We start from the raw sequence: 20,000 nt of genomic DNA on the forward strand, positions 1-20,000 counted from the left end.
ACAAGTATTACCTGTTTTTATTGAAGGACGACCGTTCGGAACATCGGAAGTCTCACGCATTATAATTCGGAAAACGGTAGGATCCATATTACGTAATAAACACGTCTTATGGGGTCTGTGCGCGTCTGAGGTGTCGCTTGCTGGCTTGCTCGAGCTGTTTTGAGAGGGGAATCTGTGGAATGATCAGTGGTTGACTGGATTACCATAGAGAGGAAGAAAGCAAGAAGGAAGGAACTGTCAGTGGCAAATATACACCTAGAGAGTATATTACGCCGTAGAATAGACATACATATAGAAGGCCACACTTACGACAGTACAACAAGACACGATGTCGGGCAACAATATCAAGGTGAGTGGTGCATCCATGTATAACCTTTGGCTAGGAACTCATGTACGACTGATGTAGGTCGTTTGCCGGTAAGCATTCGTAGCATTTACTGGCAATATAAGACTTCCTCTCTGATCAGTAACCCTGCTCAATGTTAGGTTTCGGCCAATGAACCGTATGGAAATCGAATCTAGGTCGGAGCAATGTGTCGAGATCAGCGAAGACTACACGGCCGTGCAGCTCAAAAACAAAGCTTCATTAGGTATGCTGCTCCCTTAGGTCTGATAATATTAGCTGATAGTATTATAGCTGGTCCCGAAAAGGACGGTTTCACATTTGACAGAGTATTCGACACTACGACAAAGCAGGATGAAATCTTTGACTGGGGCGTCAAGGGCATTGTGGAAGGTGAGTGCATAGGTTGAGAGTATCAACATGTAGCTTATTTATGATTAGATGTTATGACGGGTTTCAACGGGACATTGTTCTGTTACGGCCAGACTGGTTCCGGTAAAACGTTCAGTAAGTCATTCGTTTCCTGATTGGACAATGCACTGATGTTGCACTTAGCTATGATGGTTTGTGATAAGGAATTTGTACCATTTTATTAGCTGACGTACCGATTTCATAGGGAGCAGATATTGAAAACCCTTCGTTGAGAGGTATCATTCCCCGGATAGTCGAGCAGATATTTGCCTCCATTCTTTCAGCAGACTCGAGCATAGAATATACCGTCAAAGTCAGCTACATGGAAATCTACATGGAACGCATAAAAGATTTACTTGCCCCGCAAAACGACAACTTGTCAATTCACGAAGACAAGCAACGAGGGGTATATGTCAAGAATTTGACTGATGTATATGTCGGCTCGGAGGAAGATGTATACAGGGTCATGAAGGCTGGCGGTGCTAGCAGAGCTGTCTCCTCCACTAGTAAGTCTACCTGACTGACGTCCTTCCAAGACTGTCGAATTGACGGCCCACAGACATGAACGCTGAGTCATCACGTTCACACTCCATTTTTGTCATTGCTATTCACCAACGTAACACCGAAACGGGCAGTCAAAAGTCCGGTAATCTCTATCTTGTCGATTTGGCTGGTTCTGAAAAGGTTGGAAAGACGGGAGCTACGGGCCAGACGTTAGAAGAGGCCAAGAAGATCAATAAAAGTTTATCAACCCTTGGTATGGTCATCAACTCTTTGACCGACGGCAAAGTAAGCTTTACATTGTGATCACGGACCGGACACTTACCATGAGCAGTCTCAACATGTTCCCTATCGAGATTCTAAACTCACCCGTATCCTTCAAGAATCCCTTGGTGGTAACTCTCGCACAACCCTTATCATTAATTGTTCCCCCGCATCTTTCAATGAAGCCGAAACCCTTTCCACCCTTCGATTTGGTATGCGAGCCAAATCCATCAAGAATAAGGCCCGAGTCAACGTCGAAATGTCCCCCGCAGAACTCAAAGCTCTACTCAAAAAGACGCAAGCAGAGCTCGTTGGCGTGCGCGAATGGGCAACCAAACTTGAGGAAGAAGCAAGGATTTGGAGGGGTGGTGGGAAGGTTGATCAAGCTAATTGGGCTCCGGGGTTGGACCAAGCTCTGGCGGGCGGGAGTACCGCCGCCAGCGCCGCCAAGAGGGCAGTGGCTTCTCCTGCTCTGCCAACTCCTAGCTCGAGCTCCGCTAGTCGGGCTACTACACCTGGTGGAACACTGAGCGCAGTTGACGGAAGTAGGCCTGACACGCCGTCGACGTTTAGTTTGAGTCTAGATAAGGATGAGAGGGAAGAATTCTTGAAGCGAGAGAATGAATTGAGTGATCAGCTTGCGGAGAAGGTGAGCGCGAATCCTTTGTTCGTCTGAAAAAAAGATTGGTACTGACAAGCGTATAGGAATCTGCCCTCGCTGCTCAAGAAAAGCTCCTTGCAGACCTCAGGGAAGAGATAGCATACTTCAAAGACCAGGAATCCGCCATCTCTCAAGAAAATAAGACCTTGTCTTCTGAACTGAACGAACTTCGTATCTCCTCTGCGCGCCTCGAATCCGAAGCCAAAGACGCTACCATTACTCTTGACTCTTATAAAGAGAAAATAGCCGAACTCCAAAAGGATATTGAGGATCAAAAGGCAGAAATCGAAAACCTCAAACATGCTCAAACGAGAGAAAAGGAAGAGGAGAAGGAGAAGAGGAAGCAAGAGATGTTGAATGAGATGATGAGCAAGATCGATTTGGGGGGGACTCTTGATTCCTCTTCTGAGAAGCTTCGAACGGTCTTGAGAGAGTTTGAGGAAACTTCAGATGCGGAGAGGAAGGACAAACTTACATCACAGACCCGAGAGTTGATTCGAATGAGCTTGGCGGAGAGTCAGGATGCCATGAGAGGCCTGCAGGAGAGGTTGAGGTTGGCCTGTGAGGAACAGGATATGCAAGTGAAGAGGAGGAGCGAGTTAGAAAAAATGTTGGAAAAAAGAGATGCGGCTTTCGAGGAGCTTCTTGGTGAGTGCTTAGGCCCCTGTCTTATATATATGCTAACGGACAACACAGACAAAACTGCATCCGACCAAGGCCTTTCTCTTGCTGAAATCAAGTCTTCTCTTGAAACCAAATATTCATCTCGTGAAGAGCTTCTCCGAAGTGAAATCTCCACGCTTTCCGATCATGTTGAATCCCGAACAGAAGATGTCAGACGGTTGCAGAGCACTGTCGAAAGTTATAAGCTATCCAATGAAGAACTTAATCGTGCGTTGACGGCTGCTACGAATGGTACAGATGGAGAGACATTTGCTAGTTCTGCCAAGGAACTCGAGCGGGCTAGAAAGGCGCATGAGATTCAGTATGCAGAGTTCGAGATGGTGAAGAAGAGTTTGATGAAAGATTTGCAGAACCGATGTGAAAAGGTCAGTCCATATTTTTCTTTTGTCATGATGGCTTTGCTGACGAAACTGTAGGTGGTGGAACTTGAAATGCAGCTTGATGAAGTCCGGGAGCAGTATAAAATTATCGCCCGCTCTGCCAACTCTCGCGCCCAACAACGCAAACTCGAATTCCTCGAACACAATTTGGAGCAACTTAGCGCCGTCCAGAAACAGCTCGTCGAGCAGAACACAAGCTTCAAGAAGGAAGTCGCCGAGTCTCAGCGCAAGCTCATGTCTCGTAACGACAGGATTCAAAACTTGGAGGCGGCTCTAAGCAATGCTGATCAGAGATTGGCGCAAAAGAACCAAAAGTACGAGCAGCAAATTCAGCTTTTCAGAGAGAAGCTCGCGGAAGGTCTGTGCCCTCGTTGCCACATTCAGGTGATCATTAGCTGACTTGTTCTGGATCAGCCCAAGCCAAGCAGAATGCTACTTATGCTCATGGCCGTATCGCCAAACCTCTCCGCGGCGGTGGCGGTGCGCAAACAGGCGTTGTGGGAGGTATCCAAGGCATTATGGGAGGTGGGAAGCAGGAAGAAAGTCCTAGCGGGAAACGACGTGAGTCTCGTCTTGTGATGATCTTTAGGATTGGGAGATGGCTGACCATGACTGAACAGAATCATGGTTCTTCCCTCAACAGCGCTAAGCGTGGGGGAACAGTAGCTATAGCAGGGAAAGCAATATCAATATTAGATAAATCATTCATCATTAGCAACGACATATACGACCTTGTTTACGATCCTAGAGACTCGGAGAGTTTTGGAGTAACAGCAAACTGGATGCAGTAGTGGTGAGAAGAAGTTCGGAAATACTGAATGAAGATAACTGTGGTAGGACATATGTAGTTGTACATTCATGCCACATATCTCTCTCACTTCTTCTCATGCATATGCAGATATCCTACCAGTTTATGGCCTTGTAGCTGCTAGGTTCAACTCACTCCCTATGCAACTCCTACGGCAGTCTGAGCCTGGATACATATTGAACCATTACCCGCTTGTGGGTGGTTTATTTTCTAGGAACGCGATTTACGAACCAGAATGTAATTCCATGGCTTACGCCTTGTTCTTCTGTCACCAGCCATGGCTGATCCCAACTACTACTCTTTGGTCACGCCGTTCTTAGATCACATTAGGTTAACTGACTGGAGATTTCAAACCAGCTAAGCCCAAGGACTTCACTGCGCGAAACGATCTCAACTTCTCCGCGCTGCGTGATATCGGTCCCGTTGCACCAATGTATTTTTCTCTTCCAGGAACATCTATCTACTCAGCAGGATGTGGAGTAGATACCTCCAATCTCACCCTCACTCCATCATCAATCGATTCCGAAATATGCCCTAACCATTCGAAGGAAGATATTCTCAACCTCGCTCATGCGTGTTGTCACACATACGTACACATTTATCTTCTTACGTGCATATAGACTTGCGACAGTCTTCTTCAGCTTTTTTCCTTAAGAAAAAATGGGAATTGTAGTGAATTATACCTATCCAAGCAACTCCCTGCCAGTACACACCCGCCCTGATATCCTTTCATGAAAACTTCACCGGATAGAATACATAGATCTTCATTTTCTTTGAGTATTTCCGACGACCAATCTGGAGCTCCATCTATTCAATCTGCCTGTCGCCTCGCAACTCATGATGTGCTCTCCAGCCTCCATCCCGTTTCGCGGCCTCCTGTCGAGACCGTTCTCGGTTCCGATAGATGCGGTAAATTTCAACGAACTGGATTGGTCGCTTCACCTTGACCTGACGGGACACAAGACCCGGCACACCAATTCCGTTGAACGCTCGAGCGTCATTCGTTATGAAGAAAAATTCGTTGTACGGACCGTCGCATTGCTGCAGTTCCTGAAGCGAATCCATTCTTGCGCTGATTGTGGAAACAACGTGGATCAGCTTATGGGTTGTCCATTTGCATTTCTGTCGAAAAATGGCACTCACATGGACTCGCTGCAGAAAATACGCTGCAGCTGGTTAAAAATGGATGTCGATACCGTATCGCGGTCAATGAAGACAGCCATCTTCTCTCCGCATCTGGAGGGGCTGTATCGTCCTTATTAGCCCCCAGGATAATTGAATTCATGGAAAAGCTTACTGTCGAATACATATGTCTGCTGTATCCTTAAATAAACCAAAATGTTGCTCAATTGCACCAAGGAGTGCAAGTCCAAACTGTAATATGTTCCAACGTTCTGTACCCCGAACCGGTTGAGGAAGGTATGGCTGTTTCTCGTCAACCAAGCCAATAACTTCTATCTTTTGTACAGGTAAATGCTTATTCTTGGAAGCATATTCAGCATAAAGCTTCTCGTGGTCATAGGGCGTTCTGCACATGTACACTTTACTATAAAGGGGCACCAAGGCCAGGAATTAGTGCTGATAGATAATGAACCCTAGCAAATCATCAACTTACGCTCCAGCATATGCAGCAGTTTTAGCCAACCGCGCTAGGATAGGGTCGTCTTTGAAGCGATATGTTATGTACATGAAATATCCCTCCATTACGTTCAACTTAGTATTTTTGGAGTAGTAGCTTAGATTGTCGTTAGCCCAACCTACTTCAGCAATCAGTAGGATTCCTGACATACTGGATTTGGTCATTTTCTTTCAGGTAATACGATAAAAGCTCCACTCTGCATCGTATACGATATCGCTGTCGATGACTCCTACATCTCAAAGCTTTCCAACCGTTTGAGCACTCTTCATAAACATATTCAGGCTGAGCATGGAAGTAATCTGCCGCAGAGGACTTTATGATTGCCCTGATATTGTTCTGCGACTTTTCGCGCAATAGGAAATCTAGATCTTTATAGTGTCCTTCCCGCCTTAAAATCCCGTGCTCCTTTGGATCCCAATTCAAATGGAAGGGATCCTTACTTTTGGGGACGCTGGGTATAGGTCTAAGCTGTTGTTGGGGGAAATTTCGAGGCTTCTTCCTTTCTCGAACATTGATGTGTTCTTTTCCTTTGCTCTTATCCCGTGCTTGTTGAGCGCTTCGCTCCTCCGTCGAGGAAGGGGAAACGAGGCAAGAGGAGGTGTCGCTATGGGTTTTGACCTCTGTAGCTTGTTTTAAATCCTGGTTCGAACTGACCAGGTCAATGGGGACACTGGGAGTGACATGTCGTGTAAACCGGACAAAATGCCAGGTAGAACAGCCAGCAGCAGGAGAAGGGAAGCCATTCTTCGGAGGAATATCGATGACAGTTTTAGTATGGGGTTGAAGTGATGACTGAGAATGGGCAGGGATATTGTTTTGAAGAGTGCTTAAAGCATCTGAACTTGGGTTTACCACTTCAGGCTGCACTCTGGCAATCTCCACAGAGGATGAGGCGTCCGATAAAGGCTCAGATGGAATACCCACAAGATCTCTTCCTGAATTCAGTCCTTCAATGGACTGATCGAGTTTGGTCTTCTTAGCGACGGTAGTAGAATGCGATGATGCAAGAGGGCGTTTGGGAGGTGTCCAGCTATCAACGCGCTTGAGACGAAATAATGGCCATTTCGGCGTGGAGGATGTTGCGTTGCTAACCGACGAAGATAGAAGTGGCGCGGATGGCGAAGCATGGATAATATTTGTTTGCTTGGCGGCAGAGGAAGAAGATGCAGAGGATATGGATTGAAAAGTGCAGGTTTGGATGTCGGTTGGAGGAGAGGTCGCAATCAGTGAGGAGTCAAGGACGGACACACTATTTTCGGATGACAATACCGGGAGGGGGCAAGAGGATGATAGACTTGACTGAGGAGAAAGATTGTGAGAAGGCACTTCAGCTGTTTCAGGAGATGTGGTACGGATTGCCGGATCAGTCTTTTTCTCCGCCGTTTCACTATGAAACTCGACATCGTCATCTTTCAGCTCATCGATCCCCTCATCAATTTGCTCTTTTCGACGATCACTTTCGAGCTGATTTTCTTCGTGCGTCATCTCATCGACATCCTCAGTACCGGTAAGCTCGGTATCCTGAGAGAGGTTGGTGCAATTTTCAATGGCTTCTTCTTTCTCCTCGTACCGCGTGTAACGATCTCCGTTGACGGTAGATAAATCAGGTTTCTTCGCCTTGAACTTTTCCCCGGACATGGGACAACCGTCATCTTCCAGTTCGTTAATTTCCTCCTGGACTTCTTCCTTTATCTTTAGAGGCGGGATGATGCTGTAATCATCGTCGTCTTCAAGCTCATCAACCTCATCCTCGGAAGGCGGAGGTACCATCAGTTCCAAAAGAAGGAAATAATACGGGAACTTGGCCTTTAAACGATCTGAATCATAGCATCAGCAAAGTACAAGGCAAATGGTTTATGACTCACGACGCCTATCGTTCTCAAGAATATCATCCCACTCCTTCCACGAGCGGCGGATCCGATGCTTGGTCTCAAACTCATTCTCTCTGAAAGAGTTCTTCAAACTATCACGAGGCGTCAGCAGGGCAGTCGAGACAAGATATTAGACAAGTACCACTCACGAAGTGATTCTAGTTTGGACGGGATTGTTGGTCTGGGACGTCCATTTATTAGTGGCAATGAATCTACCTTGGTCGTCTTGAACAACGAGACCCTTGGAAATGGCACCCTTCATCCACTCGCTGCCCGCGAAGAATTGGAGCGCTACGTCTCTGTAAACAGTCCAAATATGCGTCATGCCAGCGTCTCTATTGCCGAAGCAAGCTTTTTTCCATGCAGGATTATGAGAAATTAGTTTCAATAGCTTGACGGTAAGCTGCGGGTCTTTCGACCAGCTGGAGAAGTTGCACGTAGTCAGCTCGCGACCACGCGATCACGGTTGAGGAAAGAAGACTTACTTAATCCTGGTTTGGCGCTCAGATGTCTTGATAATCTGCGAGTTTGACATTCGGCTGTGTTAGTATAAGATGGGGATATGGAAAGATGAAAAAACAAAGAGAAATTGGACAGGAATTTGGGAGGTATTAATCGATTGCACGGAGTGCTGTCAAACGAAGTCTCCCCAAAAGATCGGCGCGCGTAGGAGGAACATGACCAAGTCGCGTTCCTTCCCTCCATTATGCGTGAACCCTACAGAGGTCATAATGAGCATGGCTAGTGTCAGGAAATCGGGGAGCTGCGTTAGGGTTCAGCTGCACTTGAGATGGTAGACAAGATCCAGTAGTGAGCAATGAAAGCGCTGTTTCCGCCGGTTCTCAGCTCAATGCAGGGTACGAGGGCGTACTTACGCGCGTCGACTCAATCTCGTGGGCTACCTTGGCTCGTGGAGTAAACTTAGTTCTGAGGCATCTCTATCCCGAGCGCATTAGCTCATTAGTCCATAGCTGAATCCAGTCTGGTGAGCTTATCAAGCTCAGCAGTAAAGTAAGATTCTGGTCCTCCTCTTCTATTTGCAACTGTCAGACCATACTCAATTCCTATCAGATTGGAAGACTTGACGTTTGATATTGATTTCGTACTGGTGAGAAGTGAGTAATAATCCCCAGATCCGAGGTATTGCAGTGATCCACTGCTTCACTCGATAGCTGAGCTTGATAGGTTCAGGCACCGCTTCGATCGTCGCGCCTGTCCTTATAGTTATGTCTCTCTAGCCAATGCTGCTGGATAAAAACGCTCAGGAAGACCTCGGAACAGTCGAGTTCGGGATCGCAGTCAGATCCAAACTGTTAAGAAGGGTTGTCTGCGCTTGGTGTGATCGTGGGCCGAGCTGCTGCTTTTGAGTAAACGTAAAGCAGAAGAAAAGAATAACGAAAGATAAAGATATCGCTCGATCGGATCATGTCCGAATGAAACCCAACAAGACTATTGTCGGATCTCCAACCATTGCTCTTACCCATGCCTACTACATGAGCAGAGTGTAAATCTGGCCTAGGCAAATGATATCCTTCAAGTCCCCGAGGCAGAATGAAAGACGCATGAAGCGAATGGAAAAGAAAACAAAATCGAGCGCCTCGGCGCCGTCATAGCGTAAAAAGCAGTTTGGCTCCTCTCGCGTCGGAAAAAGAGTCTGCCGAAAAAAAAACCCATCAAAAAGGCATGTCCCTAGCCTGAATCGAACAGGCGCCTCAACAGCCACAATGTTACGTCATAACCACTAGACTATAGGGACTTTGGATGGAAGTTTGTCTTTACAACCATTGATGACGCTTTGTAGGTCCATCCCGTTGCGTTCTCTCAAGTTCAATACATGTTTATAGGAAGAGCCCCCACTTTAATCGGTGCTTCCAGTCTGACTCTGATGTCGGCCGTTGTAGTGTGTATTGGTGGTCGAGGCGGGTGCAACAGTAATACAGCATGCTCTACTTATATCTTGATGGATCAAGAAGGCTGTTCAATGAACTGAGTAGTTCTGACCAGCACATGAACAATCTTTTCGTAAGTTACCGGACAAAAAAGGAGTTGTCAGATGAGTTGAGACCGCGATATCATGTCATCTTTGGGCAGGAAGAGACGGCAATCTATTGTGTGTGCTCATCCATGGATCAATGTAGTATAACGCGTAGCCTGAATGACTAGAGAGTCAAACGTAATGGAGGGCAGAAAATAAAGGCTGAGAGGCCATCATCGCGGTCTGTGCGCGAAAAGCTGCCAACTGCTGTTTATATTCTCTTGCACCTAAAAAGGCTTTCTCTCAGCATTGTGAAGAAGAAGACAAGATCTGTTACTTTGCCGTCCATTGAACAACTCATTCGCTGCAGATCCTAGCATGTTCTCACTGCTCTCCATCATGTGGGACCAGCCAATCCTTATTGACGTTCCTCTCTTCAAGTTCGACGTGTTTCCTCCTTCCTGCCAGGTTATATCTGACAGGTCGTAGTCAAGTAGTGGAGTTCCAAGCATCGGGAAAACTCCAGAAGGTCGCTCAGTCCATCATAGCGCGGAGACTTTTGGAGGCGAGCCGTTGTCGTTCAAGGGGGTAGTAGCAGTGAGCACTGACGGAATAGCAGAGAATCATTCCGCCTCTTGTCGAGCATATGGTCGATCCGGGTTCCGAGCCTTTTCCAGCCGAGTTTGATATATACCACTCTCTCGATCATATTTTATTTCGATTCAGTGAGTTGCGGCTAGTCCCCCGTTTCATGAATTGACGAGCGTTGCCGTTTATTTCGGCGCGTCATGCAGCCATTGTTCGCCGGTGTTCAACTTCTCTGAGTAGTGATCATGCATGCGAGAAGCAGATCTGGGCAGACAGACTGCTAGTCGAGGCGGTTGCGTGCAAGGAGTAGAAAAATGTTCAATGCAATTCATGGAAAGACGGGTGACACACTGCCTCTGAGGATGGCGGTGGCCGATGTTTTTGAGGGGCGATACTTCGTTGTGTGCTGTGTTGTAAACATTCCTCCACTTTGCACATCCCACCAACGTCAGAATGATGATATCCTTTTCTCTATTTATCATCCGCTGTTATACTTATCCCTACTCCACAGACATAGGCGATCGTCCGCAACCGTCCATAATCCGGCACAGATAGCTCTTACACCGGCCACATCAGTAGCTCACCATGTCGAAAATCCAGCCGTCATACAACGCTCCTCAATACCCCTCAAGTGCCCCGCTTCCACCTCCAAGGCCGAACTCTACCGTCTATCCATCAACATATGACTACCGAGCGACACCGATACCTCCTCCAAGACCGTCAACGGCCTACATTGCACGTTATGCTTCCGAAGTGTCACATGGCCAGCCAAGCTCGTCGTCTTGGTCTCATCCTCAGCAGTTTCCGACAATGTCTGAAACACCTCAAATACCTCTGATGAGCGATTCAGGACAGTTTGCTACACCACAATCTACCCTGCTTCCTCATTCATCCCAGGCGGCTGGACGTCCTGGGGCTTCCTCGTATTCTCGACAGAATGACTATCGATCTTCGAACTACTCAACCGGCATCCCAGCAAGCCTACAGGGAGAACACATTGTGTCGGGCTCTGTGGTGAGTCACCGTCAATGTCTCGATAAGAGCTGAGGCTGAACCTCTTGACTAGGTTCCATCGACGACATTTATTCCGGAACCGACCAGCTCTATGCCACCTCCGACGTCAAGCTTTGATCCAAGACCGTTTGCAACTATTGAAGCCCAGCCGACGACCTCAAACAACTTTTCCAATTCCGAGGCCGGAGGTTTTGCACCTGCTCCTCCAAGGTCATCTTCACTGAACCAGCCATATCTTGGTCAAGCACAGACACCTACGCTACCAGCACCCAGACTTACAACACCTACCAATCCTATTAAACTCCACCCGTGCCCGACTGCCGAATCACTTACATATGCTTCTGCAAAACTTGACAGTTGGACAGACGCACACCAGATTACCTGGGCTCAAGACGTAGTGAGATTGGTGGAAAGATATTGGCAGCAAACCAGCAATGCCGACCATTTCGAACAACCACCGTCGCCTCCATCAGACAGTCAACACCTCAGTATTACCTTGCAGCGTCTACTCGATACTGCAGCTCCCATCGTGATTGCAATTTCAGACAGCGATATCAAAGAGCATGCCTCACTAGCCCTGTACTTGAAAGGGAAACTGCTCTCTTCAGGTGCTTCTCCAGCGCTTTTACCAAAGGATAAGAGGCAATCGTTCAAGGACTTTGAGGGAGCTGCGAGAAAGGGCGAAAAGCGGGCATGGTATAGACTCGGCAAGGATTATGAAGCTGTGAATGATCTTGACCGGGCTGGTGACTGCTATGATCGTGGTGCAAAAGCAGGAGATTGTGAAAGTGCGTTTGTGAGTGACATTACTTAACTGGTGAAGCATCGCAACATCTAACGAGAAAATACAGAGAATGGGCATGGCTCACTTGCTAGGCCAACTCAACTTTCTTCCAGATCCGGCCACTGGCTTGTACTTTCTCCATCAATCATCCGACACTGCGAGCATCGATTTTCCCCAAGCATCCTACGTATACGGCATGCTCCTCGCAGGTGACATCACTCTACAAACCAACTTGCCACCGAGTCTCATCATCCCTCCAACATCTCCACCCACCGACGCTCTCTTGGCCCAGCAGAATCTCGCGTGCGAATCAATCGCGCGCGCCGCCTACCTCAATTATCCCGCAGCCCAATTCAAACTCGGCCAAATGTATGAACACGCCGATCTGGGCTGCGTATACGATCCTATCGCTAGTGTTGCTTGGTACACGTTTGCAAGCCAGAACGGGGAGATGGAAGCAGATATGGCGTTAAGCAAATGGTTTTTATGTGGAGCGGAAGGACATTTCCCGAAGAATGAGAGTAGCGCGAAGACGTATGCGGAGAAGGCTGCTAGGAAAGGTCATCCGAATGGGTGTTTTGCATTGGGGTACTATAATGAGTAAGTGCATGTAATTTCAGGTTGTTGAAATAATGTGCCGACTCGAAACCTCAGAATTGGCGTAGGCACAGATGTCGACCTGGAACAAGCCAGGAAATGGTACGAAAAAGTAAGCACACTCATTCAATTTCCCCAATATCCACTAACGCTGTACTCAGGCTGCAAAGGCAGGCAATGCCGAAGCCTCTACACGCCTTGCTGCACTATCCCTTCCCGTACCAACGGCCATCTCAATGAACGAACACCAATCCCGTCTTAATGACACTCTCGTCCGCAAACACACTACGGCAAAACTTCGTTCTGACCGCAACAAATCTTCTCGACCTGTGCGTCAGCAAATCTACGAGTCTCAACACCCTCCTCCTCTTCCTAGCTATGGCCAGACAAACTCACTGCTCGAGTTTGGGCAAGTGAGTCAAATACAAATGCCCATGGCGTTACCTAAGTCTCCACCTCCCATCTCACACACACCTTCCCCCGTATCGTCATTAACTGTGCCCCCTATGAATTATTCCTCCCATCAACCTCAACCTTCTTACGCCCTTCAAGACCCTCCTATTAACCCTTCCCGACCTCCTATGCATGAGCACCAATATTCTTCCCATTCCACTTCTACCACCTCCACTGGAGGTGGACGCCAGTCGAGCAGCACCCCAAGGCCGATATCGGTGGTTGACCATCGTCGAATGAGTACAGTTAGTTCAAGCGTTAATGACTTTCCTGTTCTCAGTGCATCTTCATCTACATCCATTTCTATACCCTCTTCCGGCCCAACCAGTACGATCAGCGGAGGAATATCGGGGACGATGGAGAAGAAGAGGAAGAAGAAGAAGGGCCCTCAGACGTTTGCGGAGATGGGATTTGTGAGCAAACCGGTTGAAGAGGATGGTTGTGTAATCATGTGAAAGGAGAGAAGGAGGGTATTTTGTAGCTGTAGAGAATTGATATCACGAACGTCACGATATGATAGCAGGCTTACATCCTTTGGGACGATTTATGTATCAGATTGCATGCCCATTGTCATGCCCCGGTTGTAAATGAGGAGCCGATGCAGAAAGGATTTTGAAGAACACCGCGGTATTCCTATTATCAGATTAGGCAGCTGCTAATCCATATACGTTTTTTCTTCAATTCTAACCAACTCGGCATCAGTTGAGGAAGCTATATTACCTGTTACAAATGAATGATATGACCCAAAACAATGCCTCGTGCTAAAGATTCTATGATTCCATTTCTTCATTATCAACGCCCTCTGCTTCACCAGCCATGGTTTCTCCAACCCACATGGGCGCCTCAAATTCAAGCGTCCTGCATTCCAGCGTTTCGAGACAGACAAAAGCAATTACGCCCGTCTTGGCAAATGATGGGAGGAGTACAAGACGTGTGGGAGCGTCCTCATCTACAGAATAACAGAGTTAGGTTAGTTTCAAATCGGCTGAAGGAAGGGGGGATACGAAAGGGTCATACCTCCAATAATGGTCGTTTCAAACTCTGGTTGGTTACCAACAATATACACGTCCGGTCGATAATTCATGATAAAAGGGTCAGTGTCAGGGAAGGGGTATATCCACAGGGTGTCGGGTGCTGTAGGTGCCATATGCCGCCATTCTAATGTACGTTGTGTCATACCTAGTCTAGAGTTGCCGGGCACGTATTTAAAAATGTCATCTATTGCCTGACCACCGGTAGTAAGGAAGCTGTATCGATTCAGTTTTTTCTTTCTTTTTCTGCTGGATGACAATGAGGAAAAAGAGACATACCTTCTTCCGCCAACTTCCATCCATGTAGGGTTTGTCTCACACTCCAGTCCTTCTGTTTTCGCTTTACCTCCAAATAAGATTTTCGGCAAAGGTTGTTGAGGAAGAGTGGCACCCGCAGGGTCGGACGGTCCGGGTATAAGGTGAATAGGTAGAGATGAGGAAAGAAGGTCGGCGAAAAGCGTTGCAAGGGTTTTTGTCGGGTGGTTGGGGAAGAGGGGTTTGGAGGTGGAGTTGAAGCGTTTCTGACGTTTCAAGTCAGCATACGTCAGTAACCCGGAAAATGACTACCCTTACAATCTTTTTATCATCTTCACCTTTTACAGGAAGTGTTAAAGAGTTACCCGCTATGATTAACCGCGCTATCCGTCCACCACCCAGCTGATCCTGTACCGGTGTTAAGGCAATCTGGTTCGTCAAACAGTGTTACTAACTGAATGTCCTCCAATCTCTCCCATCAACCATTCGACCAACATTTCAGCCTTGAGATCCGTCGACGCTTCTTGGGTACCGATCGACAAACCAGACACCATAGCTATCCAAGTTTTTGCATTCTCTGGGAGTTCAATTTTAGCATCTTTTTGGACATGTCAGCAACGGCCTGAAGCTCGGACAACGCCCATACCTTCTTGCATATCAATGTCCTCGTCATTTTCAACTTTTTCTTTTCCTTTTCTTTTGGCACTGGATGGCGCAGGGTTAAGAACAAGCTTATCGGGCATTCCTGCAAAGCATATGTCGATCACCTCGAAATCCCCGGAAGGAGTTTCCATCCCCAATGCGGCCATGATCACTCCCGTCACAAGACCACCTCCTTCCCTATCTCTTTCCCTCTGGATGGCATCGCCTATCAGTCGCACTCGGCCTGACTCATCTTCAAGGTGGATGGAATCTTGAGCGGAAAAGAATTTCGTTCTTGGAATAGGTGCAGCGAGCCAGTGCTGTTGCAAGTCAGCTTAAAACGTACTCAAAATGGCTAAACGGCCTACGTCTCGAGCCATATCTTCCAGAATATTGGGTTTCAGAGGCATTTCCATATAAACTGTACCGACGATATAGCAAAGCTGTGACCGGGTCAAGTTGAGGATACGCGGTAAAAGCGGTGGATTGCCTTTTACCAAGTTAGTACGGGCAGGCAAAGAAATTGACAGTCACTAACCCTTAACATCCTTCCACTTTTCCGTAGCCTTCTTCTCAACAGCAGGGCGCTGCTCGACCAACCTCACAAAGTAGATGTTGGCATACTGGTGCTTGTATGATCGAGAAGCCGGGTCGATTGTGAATGGTTTCGAGAGCTCTGTGAGGGGATCGTAGGACGCAGCCGGGCGGATACAGGGGATTCCCTCTGGTTCTGGGAGAACCGTAGCCATTGCAGGAGAAACGTATAGAGAATCGTACGCGGTAATGGAAGAGCGAGACGGAAATGAGCGGCTCCTTATACGACGGACGCGTCGGGTGGATATAAATAAAGTTACGTAATATTCGCGGTTTGACTTTGACGCGTTCAACAACACAGTCAACCACTCTCACTGCGTGCAACACCATATAATACAGATCCCTGCAATTTCTCAACTTTTTTCTTGTCTTGTTCTCTTCCAACCTAGCTAGGTGAAAGTTAGTCAAAAGGCTAGCGGGTAATATCCAGCTACTATCCGAAGAAAGCTATTAGAAACACCACAGAGCAGCATCCTCAAGCGACTCTCGATCGTCACCGGTCACTGCACTTCGCCACTTTCGGCTCGTGCTATGAGCGTTTCGACAAAGCTCTTGGAAAACTATCTCGAACATCAGCAGACAAATCCAGGACTCGAAAGAAGCTTCTCAGCACCTGCACTCTCCAATCGGCTCACCCGTCCCATCCAAAAACCCACATTGCAAAACCGATCTCTCAAAATGGATCCAAACGACTCAAGCTATATGGGCCGCCAGAACTTTCCTGTTTCTACACCGATACAAGGGTTTGCTAGTCAATGGTCTGAAGAAAGAGTTCATCAGATTCAAGCTAGACTGGCAAGGAAGCTCGGTCCAGAGTATATCACACAAAGACCAGGTCCGGGTGGAACTTCCAAGTTGTGGTGAGTTAGGTCTCTTCTAGTGTGTGAGCTAAACTAAAGGTAAATTTTAATTAGCTACATTGAGGGCTGGAAAGGTGTGTCCAACGAGCGTCTGACTCTGTCGTCTGACAATAATCAGTGGTGGAGCTGGCAAATGACGTCTTTGGTTTTAACGGATGGTCAACGACTGTCGTGTCTCTCACAACCGACTTTGTAAGTCGTATCCGTATTAATCACGGTCATGTGCTGACTATCACTGAAGCTTGACGTCAATAAGGACGGTAGGGTATCTGTTAATTGCACTGCAATCATCAGAGTTACACTCTTAGACGGAACTTTCCATGAAGATGTTGGGTGTGGACAGGGAGATAATATGAAAGGCAGAGGTGCCGCGTTGGACAAGGTATGTTCAATTTGAGACTTTGGAATGTCCATTCACATCTTTGAAGGCACAAAAGGAAGCTATCACGGATGGTACGAAACGAGCATTGAGGTCGTTTGGTAATATGCTGGGCAACTGTTTGTACGACAAAGATTACACGAAAGAAGTGGTCAAGATGAGGGTCCCTCCAGTAAGATTGTTGGACGGTTTCAACATTCTAAGACTCACCATGGTTCTAGGTGCGATTTAACCGTGATGCCCTCGAGCGACGACCAGAATTTTTGCCTGCTGGTGTACCCGCTATGCCACCTGCCGGCCCATCACATGTATCGCCCATTCCTTCTCACCTCAATAATGCCCCTCGCCCTCAGGCACCTGCTCCTGTCCAAAATAACATGTTACCTCCTCCAAACATCCCACCTCAACCTCCTGCTGCGCCAGCTACTCCATTAAAATCTGTCAACGAAATGCATGATGACGATGTTACCATTGCTTTGGACGAAAACTTTGACCCAGAATTTGCCGACTTTTATGGGAGCGATTCCATCTTTGCCGAGCTAGATGATCAGTCGATTCAAGCTGGTCCCAACCTTAGTAATTCGTGCGTTTTGAAATAATTTCTTTTTTAGGTACACTCTCAGCTGACAATTTACGATTAGTAATAATACGGATCCAGAGACTCCCAAACCTGTGCCCGTGCCGGAACAGCCAGCCTACCAGAACCGTCAACGTCCCGATCTCACGAAAGCCGCTTCCGATAACCAGATTACTACACCCAAGCCGGCCAATCATCAATTCAATCCGGCTTTCAAACCGACTATCAACCCTCAAGGCACCAATCATCACACCGAGGCGAACAACGGCCTTCCCAAACCTGGCCATTCCAATACTCCGCCCGTCCTGGGCAACCAAAACAACCAAACTGGAGGACCCAGCTCAAGTGCGGGGAGTACTACTGGGTCAAAACCTGTGCTCCCCAAATCGAGACCATTAGGTGGTTTTGCATTTCCCGGAAAGGTAAGTATGCGAGTCGATCATACTTTTTTTACCCAAGCTAAACCATGTTTGTATAGCAAACCCCGAAACAGTCTCGAGCTAACGCCATAGCTTCCGCCTTTAAACAAGCAGGCCGTACTCCGCAATCCCCACGGATACCCTCTGGCGGTGTTGACTTCGTTGCCAAACGAGCAACGACCAAACTTATGGTGGAAGGCGCAAGGTTGGGGTTGGAAGAGAATTGTGATATTGATCCTGTTGCCGATGGATTTCAGGGATTTTCTAGTGCGAGAGGTCTGAAAAGATTATCGGAAGAACAGCGGAGAAGGTAAGTATGATGAAACTTATTCATTTAACGCCGGGAAACTGATGTTCGTTTCGTTACAGTATGTCGCCCACTAAGGAAGCGTCAAATCCTGGGCTGGCGTCGAGCGAAACCAGGACGGCATTAGGTGAACTACCAGTGGAAGACGAAAGTAGTTGGTCGTCCAAACGGCCGCGGACGAGTAAATGATCCTTTTTCCCGTCTTCCATGTTTCACTTGATAGAGCCACCCGTCTCCCTGTACCATCTTGTGTGATCCGAAAAAGTACCTAATTTATCAGCTATGACTCTGTACGACATCTGTTCTCTCAATGGAATACCCATATGTTTTGCTTTATGATCTTGATTGCTGCATCCTAATGAAAATAGAAAGAAAAATGAGACATCCGTAATCCGTCTCTGTGTGAGCGAACCCTAATCCATACACTCGAACAATAACAGCTACACTCCTCTCTCCTGCGCCCTGCCCGCTTAGGCAGTCCAAGCCCGCTTGACGAGTTCAGTAAGACCAATGTCGTTGGTGTTGAACTCGTAGACACCCCAAACACTCAAACCGGTAGCAGCTCGCAAGATCCACTTGGTGATGGGACCAAGGACAGGGAACTTTCGGGGGTGGACATAATCAACAACGCAAGCATCGAAACCGATATGGGTGTGGACAATGAGGGAAATGGCGAGGATACCGTCCATTATGGGCTGTACAGCACGTCATTAGCACATGACCTTGTCACTGGGGACTTTGTAAGCGGGGAAAACTTACGTAGGCGCTACCCGAGGAGACGGCGGCACCGACAGTGATGGGTATCAAACTAGCGGAAAGGAGCCGCTCAAACGCCCAGTGGTAAGAGCCGTGAGACTTGTTGGGAGTGGGGAAGGTGGTGGCGTCGTTGACAGTGCCGGGAAGGATGGCTGGGGCTGGTGTTAGCTAATGATCATTCTTGCGCACGAGGTGGTGATGGCCATGTCTCTACACTTCTTTCGTCCTTCAATTCCACTGCCTCCTGGTTCCAGCAGCTCCCTTGCCCATAATCATCTCCTCAGCACTTTCCACATACTCTTCCAAACTGTCGTTCCATCCTCTCCGCGTCTCAGCACCACAGTCTTTTCGCTAATCACCAATCGTCTAAATCGGCCACCACCAAGTTACACAACCTGATCCAATACTCACGGCCTCCAGGAATGTACTTGAAGCCACCTGTTTCGTTGGACGCCACCAACGCATCCCTCTTCACTTGGCTCGCTCCGAGAGCCAGAGGTCGAGCTATTTGCGATTGGACGTTAGCTTTGGTTCGAGAGTAAACAAGCCAAACACCGCTTCCGGCTGCTACCTTGTCCCAGAACACCCCGGCCATCACCTAGGCATACGGCCAGGACAAAGTGCACAGCCGTCCGCGGACTCATAGACGACACGCACAGTTGTGCAAGCACCTCCTCCCGAGACCCAATCCCACGGCGCGGAAAGCAGGCGTTGCTGATGGTCTGATGAAGGACATGGCGGATGAGTGCAGGTCGATACGCGGTGGCTGCCAAAAGTGAAGAGAGCCAAAGGCGGCAACGTATCGCAAATGAGGAGTGCCAAATCGCAGGCGTGCCTCGCTCGGGGCATTCCGGAGTTTGCATCCAGCGCCATCTCATTGGCCCCCCGGTTACTCCCTTGCCACCGCGGCCAGTGCCAGCGTACACTTGCATATGCATGCAGAGTCAGCCACGCATGCTAATGCACACAGCAACAGCGAGCAGTGAGTACATGCATAGCATCTTCTCTTCTTTCTAAAGAAGCACTGGTTGAAGAGACTTTTCGATGTTGCTCGCTCGGTTCAGTAGTATCCGCTTGTCGTTTTGCCGACGGATTTTTCGGTTCTAATGGTGGTGGTCGAGTACGCTTTCTCCTGAGCAACGCGCAATCCTGCATCACCATATCCATCGCTCAACATAGCAAATAGACGTCTTCGATGGTTGCATAG

At 47.9% G+C, this 20,000-nt stretch overlaps 8 protein-coding genes across 8 annotated transcripts in view; 4 read left to right on the plus strand and 4 right to left on the minus strand.

Annotated features, from left to right (window-relative positions):
- Positions 1–25, minus strand: part of CNB00730 (hypothetical protein) — a 661-nt gene extending 636 nt beyond the window's left edge. Inside the window, exon 1 of the mRNA XM_569082.2 lies at positions 1–25. This exon is cut by the window's left edge and continues 150 nt beyond it. The gene's annotated coding sequence lies outside the window, so the exon portion shown is untranslated.
- A 170-nt stretch (positions 26–195) lies between these two features.
- Positions 196–4,186, plus strand: CNB00740 (kinesin, putative). Its single transcript, XM_569083.2, has 14 exons — positions 196–349; positions 407–417; positions 487–590; positions 638–736; positions 785–850; positions 899–906; positions 960–1,260; positions 1,314–1,543; positions 1,590–2,168; positions 2,225–2,828; positions 2,877–3,229; positions 3,281–3,602; positions 3,659–3,805; positions 3,865–4,186. Exons 1-14 carry the CDS (start codon positions 329–331, stop codon positions 3,891–3,893), a joined length of 2,874 nt encoding a protein of 957 aa, XP_569083.1. The 5' UTR covers positions 196–328; the 3' UTR covers positions 3,894–4,186.
- A 609-nt stretch (positions 4,187–4,795) lies between these two features.
- On the minus strand, positions 4,796–9,313 carry CNB00750 (hypothetical protein). The gene is made up of 10 exons (XM_024656442.1): positions 8,649–9,313; positions 8,438–8,595; positions 8,048–8,388; positions 7,712–7,984; positions 7,557–7,654; positions 5,843–7,508; positions 5,668–5,787; positions 5,350–5,598; positions 5,196–5,297; positions 4,796–5,124 (listed from the first exon to the last, which is right to left on the minus strand). Exons 3-10 carry the CDS (start codon positions 8,095–8,097, stop codon positions 4,860–4,862), a joined length of 2,823 nt encoding a protein of 940 aa, XP_024512236.1. The 5' UTR covers positions 8,098–8,388; positions 8,438–8,595; positions 8,649–9,313; the 3' UTR covers positions 4,796–4,859.
- Positions 9,314–9,629: 316 nt separating this feature from the next.
- CNB00755 (hypothetical protein) lies at positions 9,630–10,467 on the plus strand. The gene is made up of 4 exons (XM_024658910.1): positions 9,630–9,977; positions 10,027–10,102; positions 10,157–10,262; positions 10,332–10,467. The coding sequence occupies exons 1-4, from the start codon at positions 9,916–9,918 to the stop codon at positions 10,433–10,435; spliced, it is 348 nt and encodes a 115-aa protein (XP_024514201.1). The 5' UTR covers positions 9,630–9,915; the 3' UTR covers positions 10,436–10,467.
- Positions 10,468–10,556: 89 nt separating this feature from the next.
- On the plus strand, positions 10,557–13,538 carry CNB00770 (conserved hypothetical protein). The gene is made up of 5 exons (XM_024656443.1): positions 10,557–11,139; positions 11,192–11,935; positions 11,991–12,523; positions 12,578–12,632; positions 12,682–13,538. Exons 1-5 carry the CDS (start codon positions 10,711–10,713, stop codon positions 13,426–13,428), a joined length of 2,508 nt encoding a protein of 835 aa, XP_024512237.1. The 5' UTR covers positions 10,557–10,710; the 3' UTR covers positions 13,429–13,538.
- CNB00780 (DNA polymerase Delta, small subunit, putative) lies at positions 13,511–15,674 on the minus strand. The gene is made up of 8 exons (XM_569086.2): positions 15,440–15,674; positions 15,270–15,391; positions 14,906–15,221; positions 14,715–14,857; positions 14,578–14,667; positions 14,284–14,525; positions 13,991–14,220; positions 13,511–13,922 (listed from the first exon to the last, which is right to left on the minus strand). Exons 1-8 carry the CDS (start codon positions 15,648–15,650, stop codon positions 13,744–13,746), a joined length of 1,533 nt encoding a protein of 510 aa, XP_569086.1. The 5' UTR covers positions 15,651–15,674; the 3' UTR covers positions 13,511–13,743.
- A 168-nt stretch (positions 15,675–15,842) lies between these two features.
- CNB00790 (DNA strand annealing, putative) lies at positions 15,843–18,358 on the plus strand. Its single transcript, XM_569087.2, has 9 exons — positions 15,843–16,355; positions 16,410–16,429; positions 16,474–16,547; positions 16,597–16,737; positions 16,784–16,906; positions 16,956–17,317; positions 17,376–17,733; positions 17,790–18,040; positions 18,100–18,358. The coding sequence occupies exons 1-9, from the start codon at positions 16,027–16,029 to the stop codon at positions 18,224–18,226; spliced, it is 1,785 nt and encodes a 594-aa protein (XP_569087.1). The 5' UTR covers positions 15,843–16,026; the 3' UTR covers positions 18,227–18,358.
- Positions 18,359–18,361: 3 nt separating this feature from the next.
- CNB00800 (mitochondrial inner membrane protein, putative) lies at positions 18,362–19,567 on the minus strand. The gene is made up of 4 exons (XM_569088.2): positions 19,451–19,567; positions 19,205–19,297; positions 18,797–18,945; positions 18,362–18,732 (listed from the first exon to the last, which is right to left on the minus strand). The coding sequence occupies exons 1-4, from the start codon at positions 19,527–19,529 to the stop codon at positions 18,508–18,510; spliced, it is 546 nt and encodes a 181-aa protein (XP_569088.1). The 5' UTR covers positions 19,530–19,567; the 3' UTR covers positions 18,362–18,507.
- Positions 19,568–20,000: the final 433 nt, after the last annotated feature.

The sequence above is a fragment of the Cryptococcus neoformans genome (genome assembly GCF_000091045.1).
Source record: "Cryptococcus neoformans var. neoformans JEC21 chromosome 2 sequence".
Taxonomy (NCBI): Eukaryota; Fungi; Basidiomycota; class Tremellomycetes; order Tremellales; family Cryptococcaceae; genus Cryptococcus; species Cryptococcus deneoformans.

Bases quoted from the DNA above. Each gene is read 5' to 3' on its own strand.
- CNB00770 (XM_024656443.1), top strand. From the start codon at position 10,711: ATGTCGAAAATCCAGCCGTCATACAACGCTCCTCAATACCCCTCAAGT. The intron at 11,140-11,191 runs GTGAGTCACCGT...CCTCTTGACTAG, and splicing joins ACATTGTGTCGGGCTCTGTG to GTTCCATCGACGACATTTAT. The intron at 11,936-11,990 runs GTGAGTGACATT...GAGAAAATACAG, and splicing joins GAGATTGTGAAAGTGCGTTT to AGAATGGGCATGGCTCACTT.
- CNB00740 (XM_569083.2), top strand. From the start codon at position 329: ATGTCGGGCAACAATATCAAG. The intron at 3,230-3,280 runs GTCAGTCCATAT...ACGAAACTGTAG, and splicing joins TGCAGAACCGATGTGAAAAG to GTGGTGGAACTTGAAATGCA. The intron at 3,806-3,864 runs GTGAGTCTCGTC...ATGACTGAACAG, and splicing joins AAGTCCTAGCGGGAAACGAC to AATCATGGTTCTTCCCTCAA.
- CNB00790 (XM_569087.2), top strand. From the start codon at position 16,027: ATGAGCGTTTCGACAAAGCTCTTGGAAAACTATCTCGAACATCAGCAG. The intron at 16,738-16,783 runs GTATGTTCAATT...ACATCTTTGAAG, and splicing joins GAGGTGCCGCGTTGGACAAG to GCACAAAAGGAAGCTATCAC. The intron at 17,318-17,375 runs GTGCGTTTTGAA...ATTTACGATTAG, and splicing joins GGTCCCAACCTTAGTAATTC to TAATAATACGGATCCAGAGA.
- CNB00750 (XM_024656442.1), bottom strand. From the start codon at position 8,097: ATGTCAAACTCGCAGATTATCAAGACATCTGAGCGCCAAACCAGGATT. The intron at 7,655-7,711 runs GTGAGTGGTACT...GCCTCGTGATAG, and splicing joins GTCCAAACTAGAATCACTTC to TTTGAAGAACTCTTTCAGAG. The intron at 5,298-5,349 runs GTAAGCTTTTCC...AGGACGATACAG, and splicing joins GCAGACATATGTATTCGACA to CCCCTCCAGATGCGGAGAGA.
- CNB00780 (XM_569086.2), bottom strand. From the start codon at position 15,650: ATGGCTACGGTTCTCCCAGAACCAGAGGGAATCCCCTGTATCCGCCCG. The intron at 14,221-14,283 runs GTATGTCTCTTT...GAATCGATACAG, and splicing joins ATGGAAGTTGGCGGAAGAAG to CTTCCTTACTACCGGTGGTC. The intron at 13,923-13,990 runs GTATGACCCTTT...GTTATTCTGTAG, and splicing joins TGAAACGACCATTATTGGAG to ATGAGGACGCTCCCACACGT.
- CNB00755 (XM_024658910.1), top strand. From the start codon at position 9,916: ATGTTCTCACTGCTCTCCATCATGTGGGACCAGCCAATCCTTATTGAC. The intron at 10,103-10,156 runs GCGAGCCGTTGT...ACGGAATAGCAG, and splicing joins TAGCGCGGAGACTTTTGGAG to AGAATCATTCCGCCTCTTGT. The intron at 10,263-10,331 runs GTGAGTTGCGGC...CGCGTCATGCAG, and splicing joins TCATATTTTATTTCGATTCA to CCATTGTTCGCCGGTGTTCA.
- CNB00800 (XM_569088.2), bottom strand. From the start codon at position 19,529: ATGTCCTTCATCAGACCATCAGCAACGCCTGCTTTCCGCGCCGTGGGA. The intron at 18,946-19,204 runs GTGAGTATTGGA...CACCAGCCCCAG, and splicing joins CAAGTACATTCCTGGAGGCC to CCATCCTTCCCGGCACTGTC. The intron at 18,733-18,796 runs GTAAGTTTTCCC...CGTGCTGTACAG, and splicing joins TCTCCTCGGGTAGCGCCTAC to CCCATAATGGACGGTATCCT.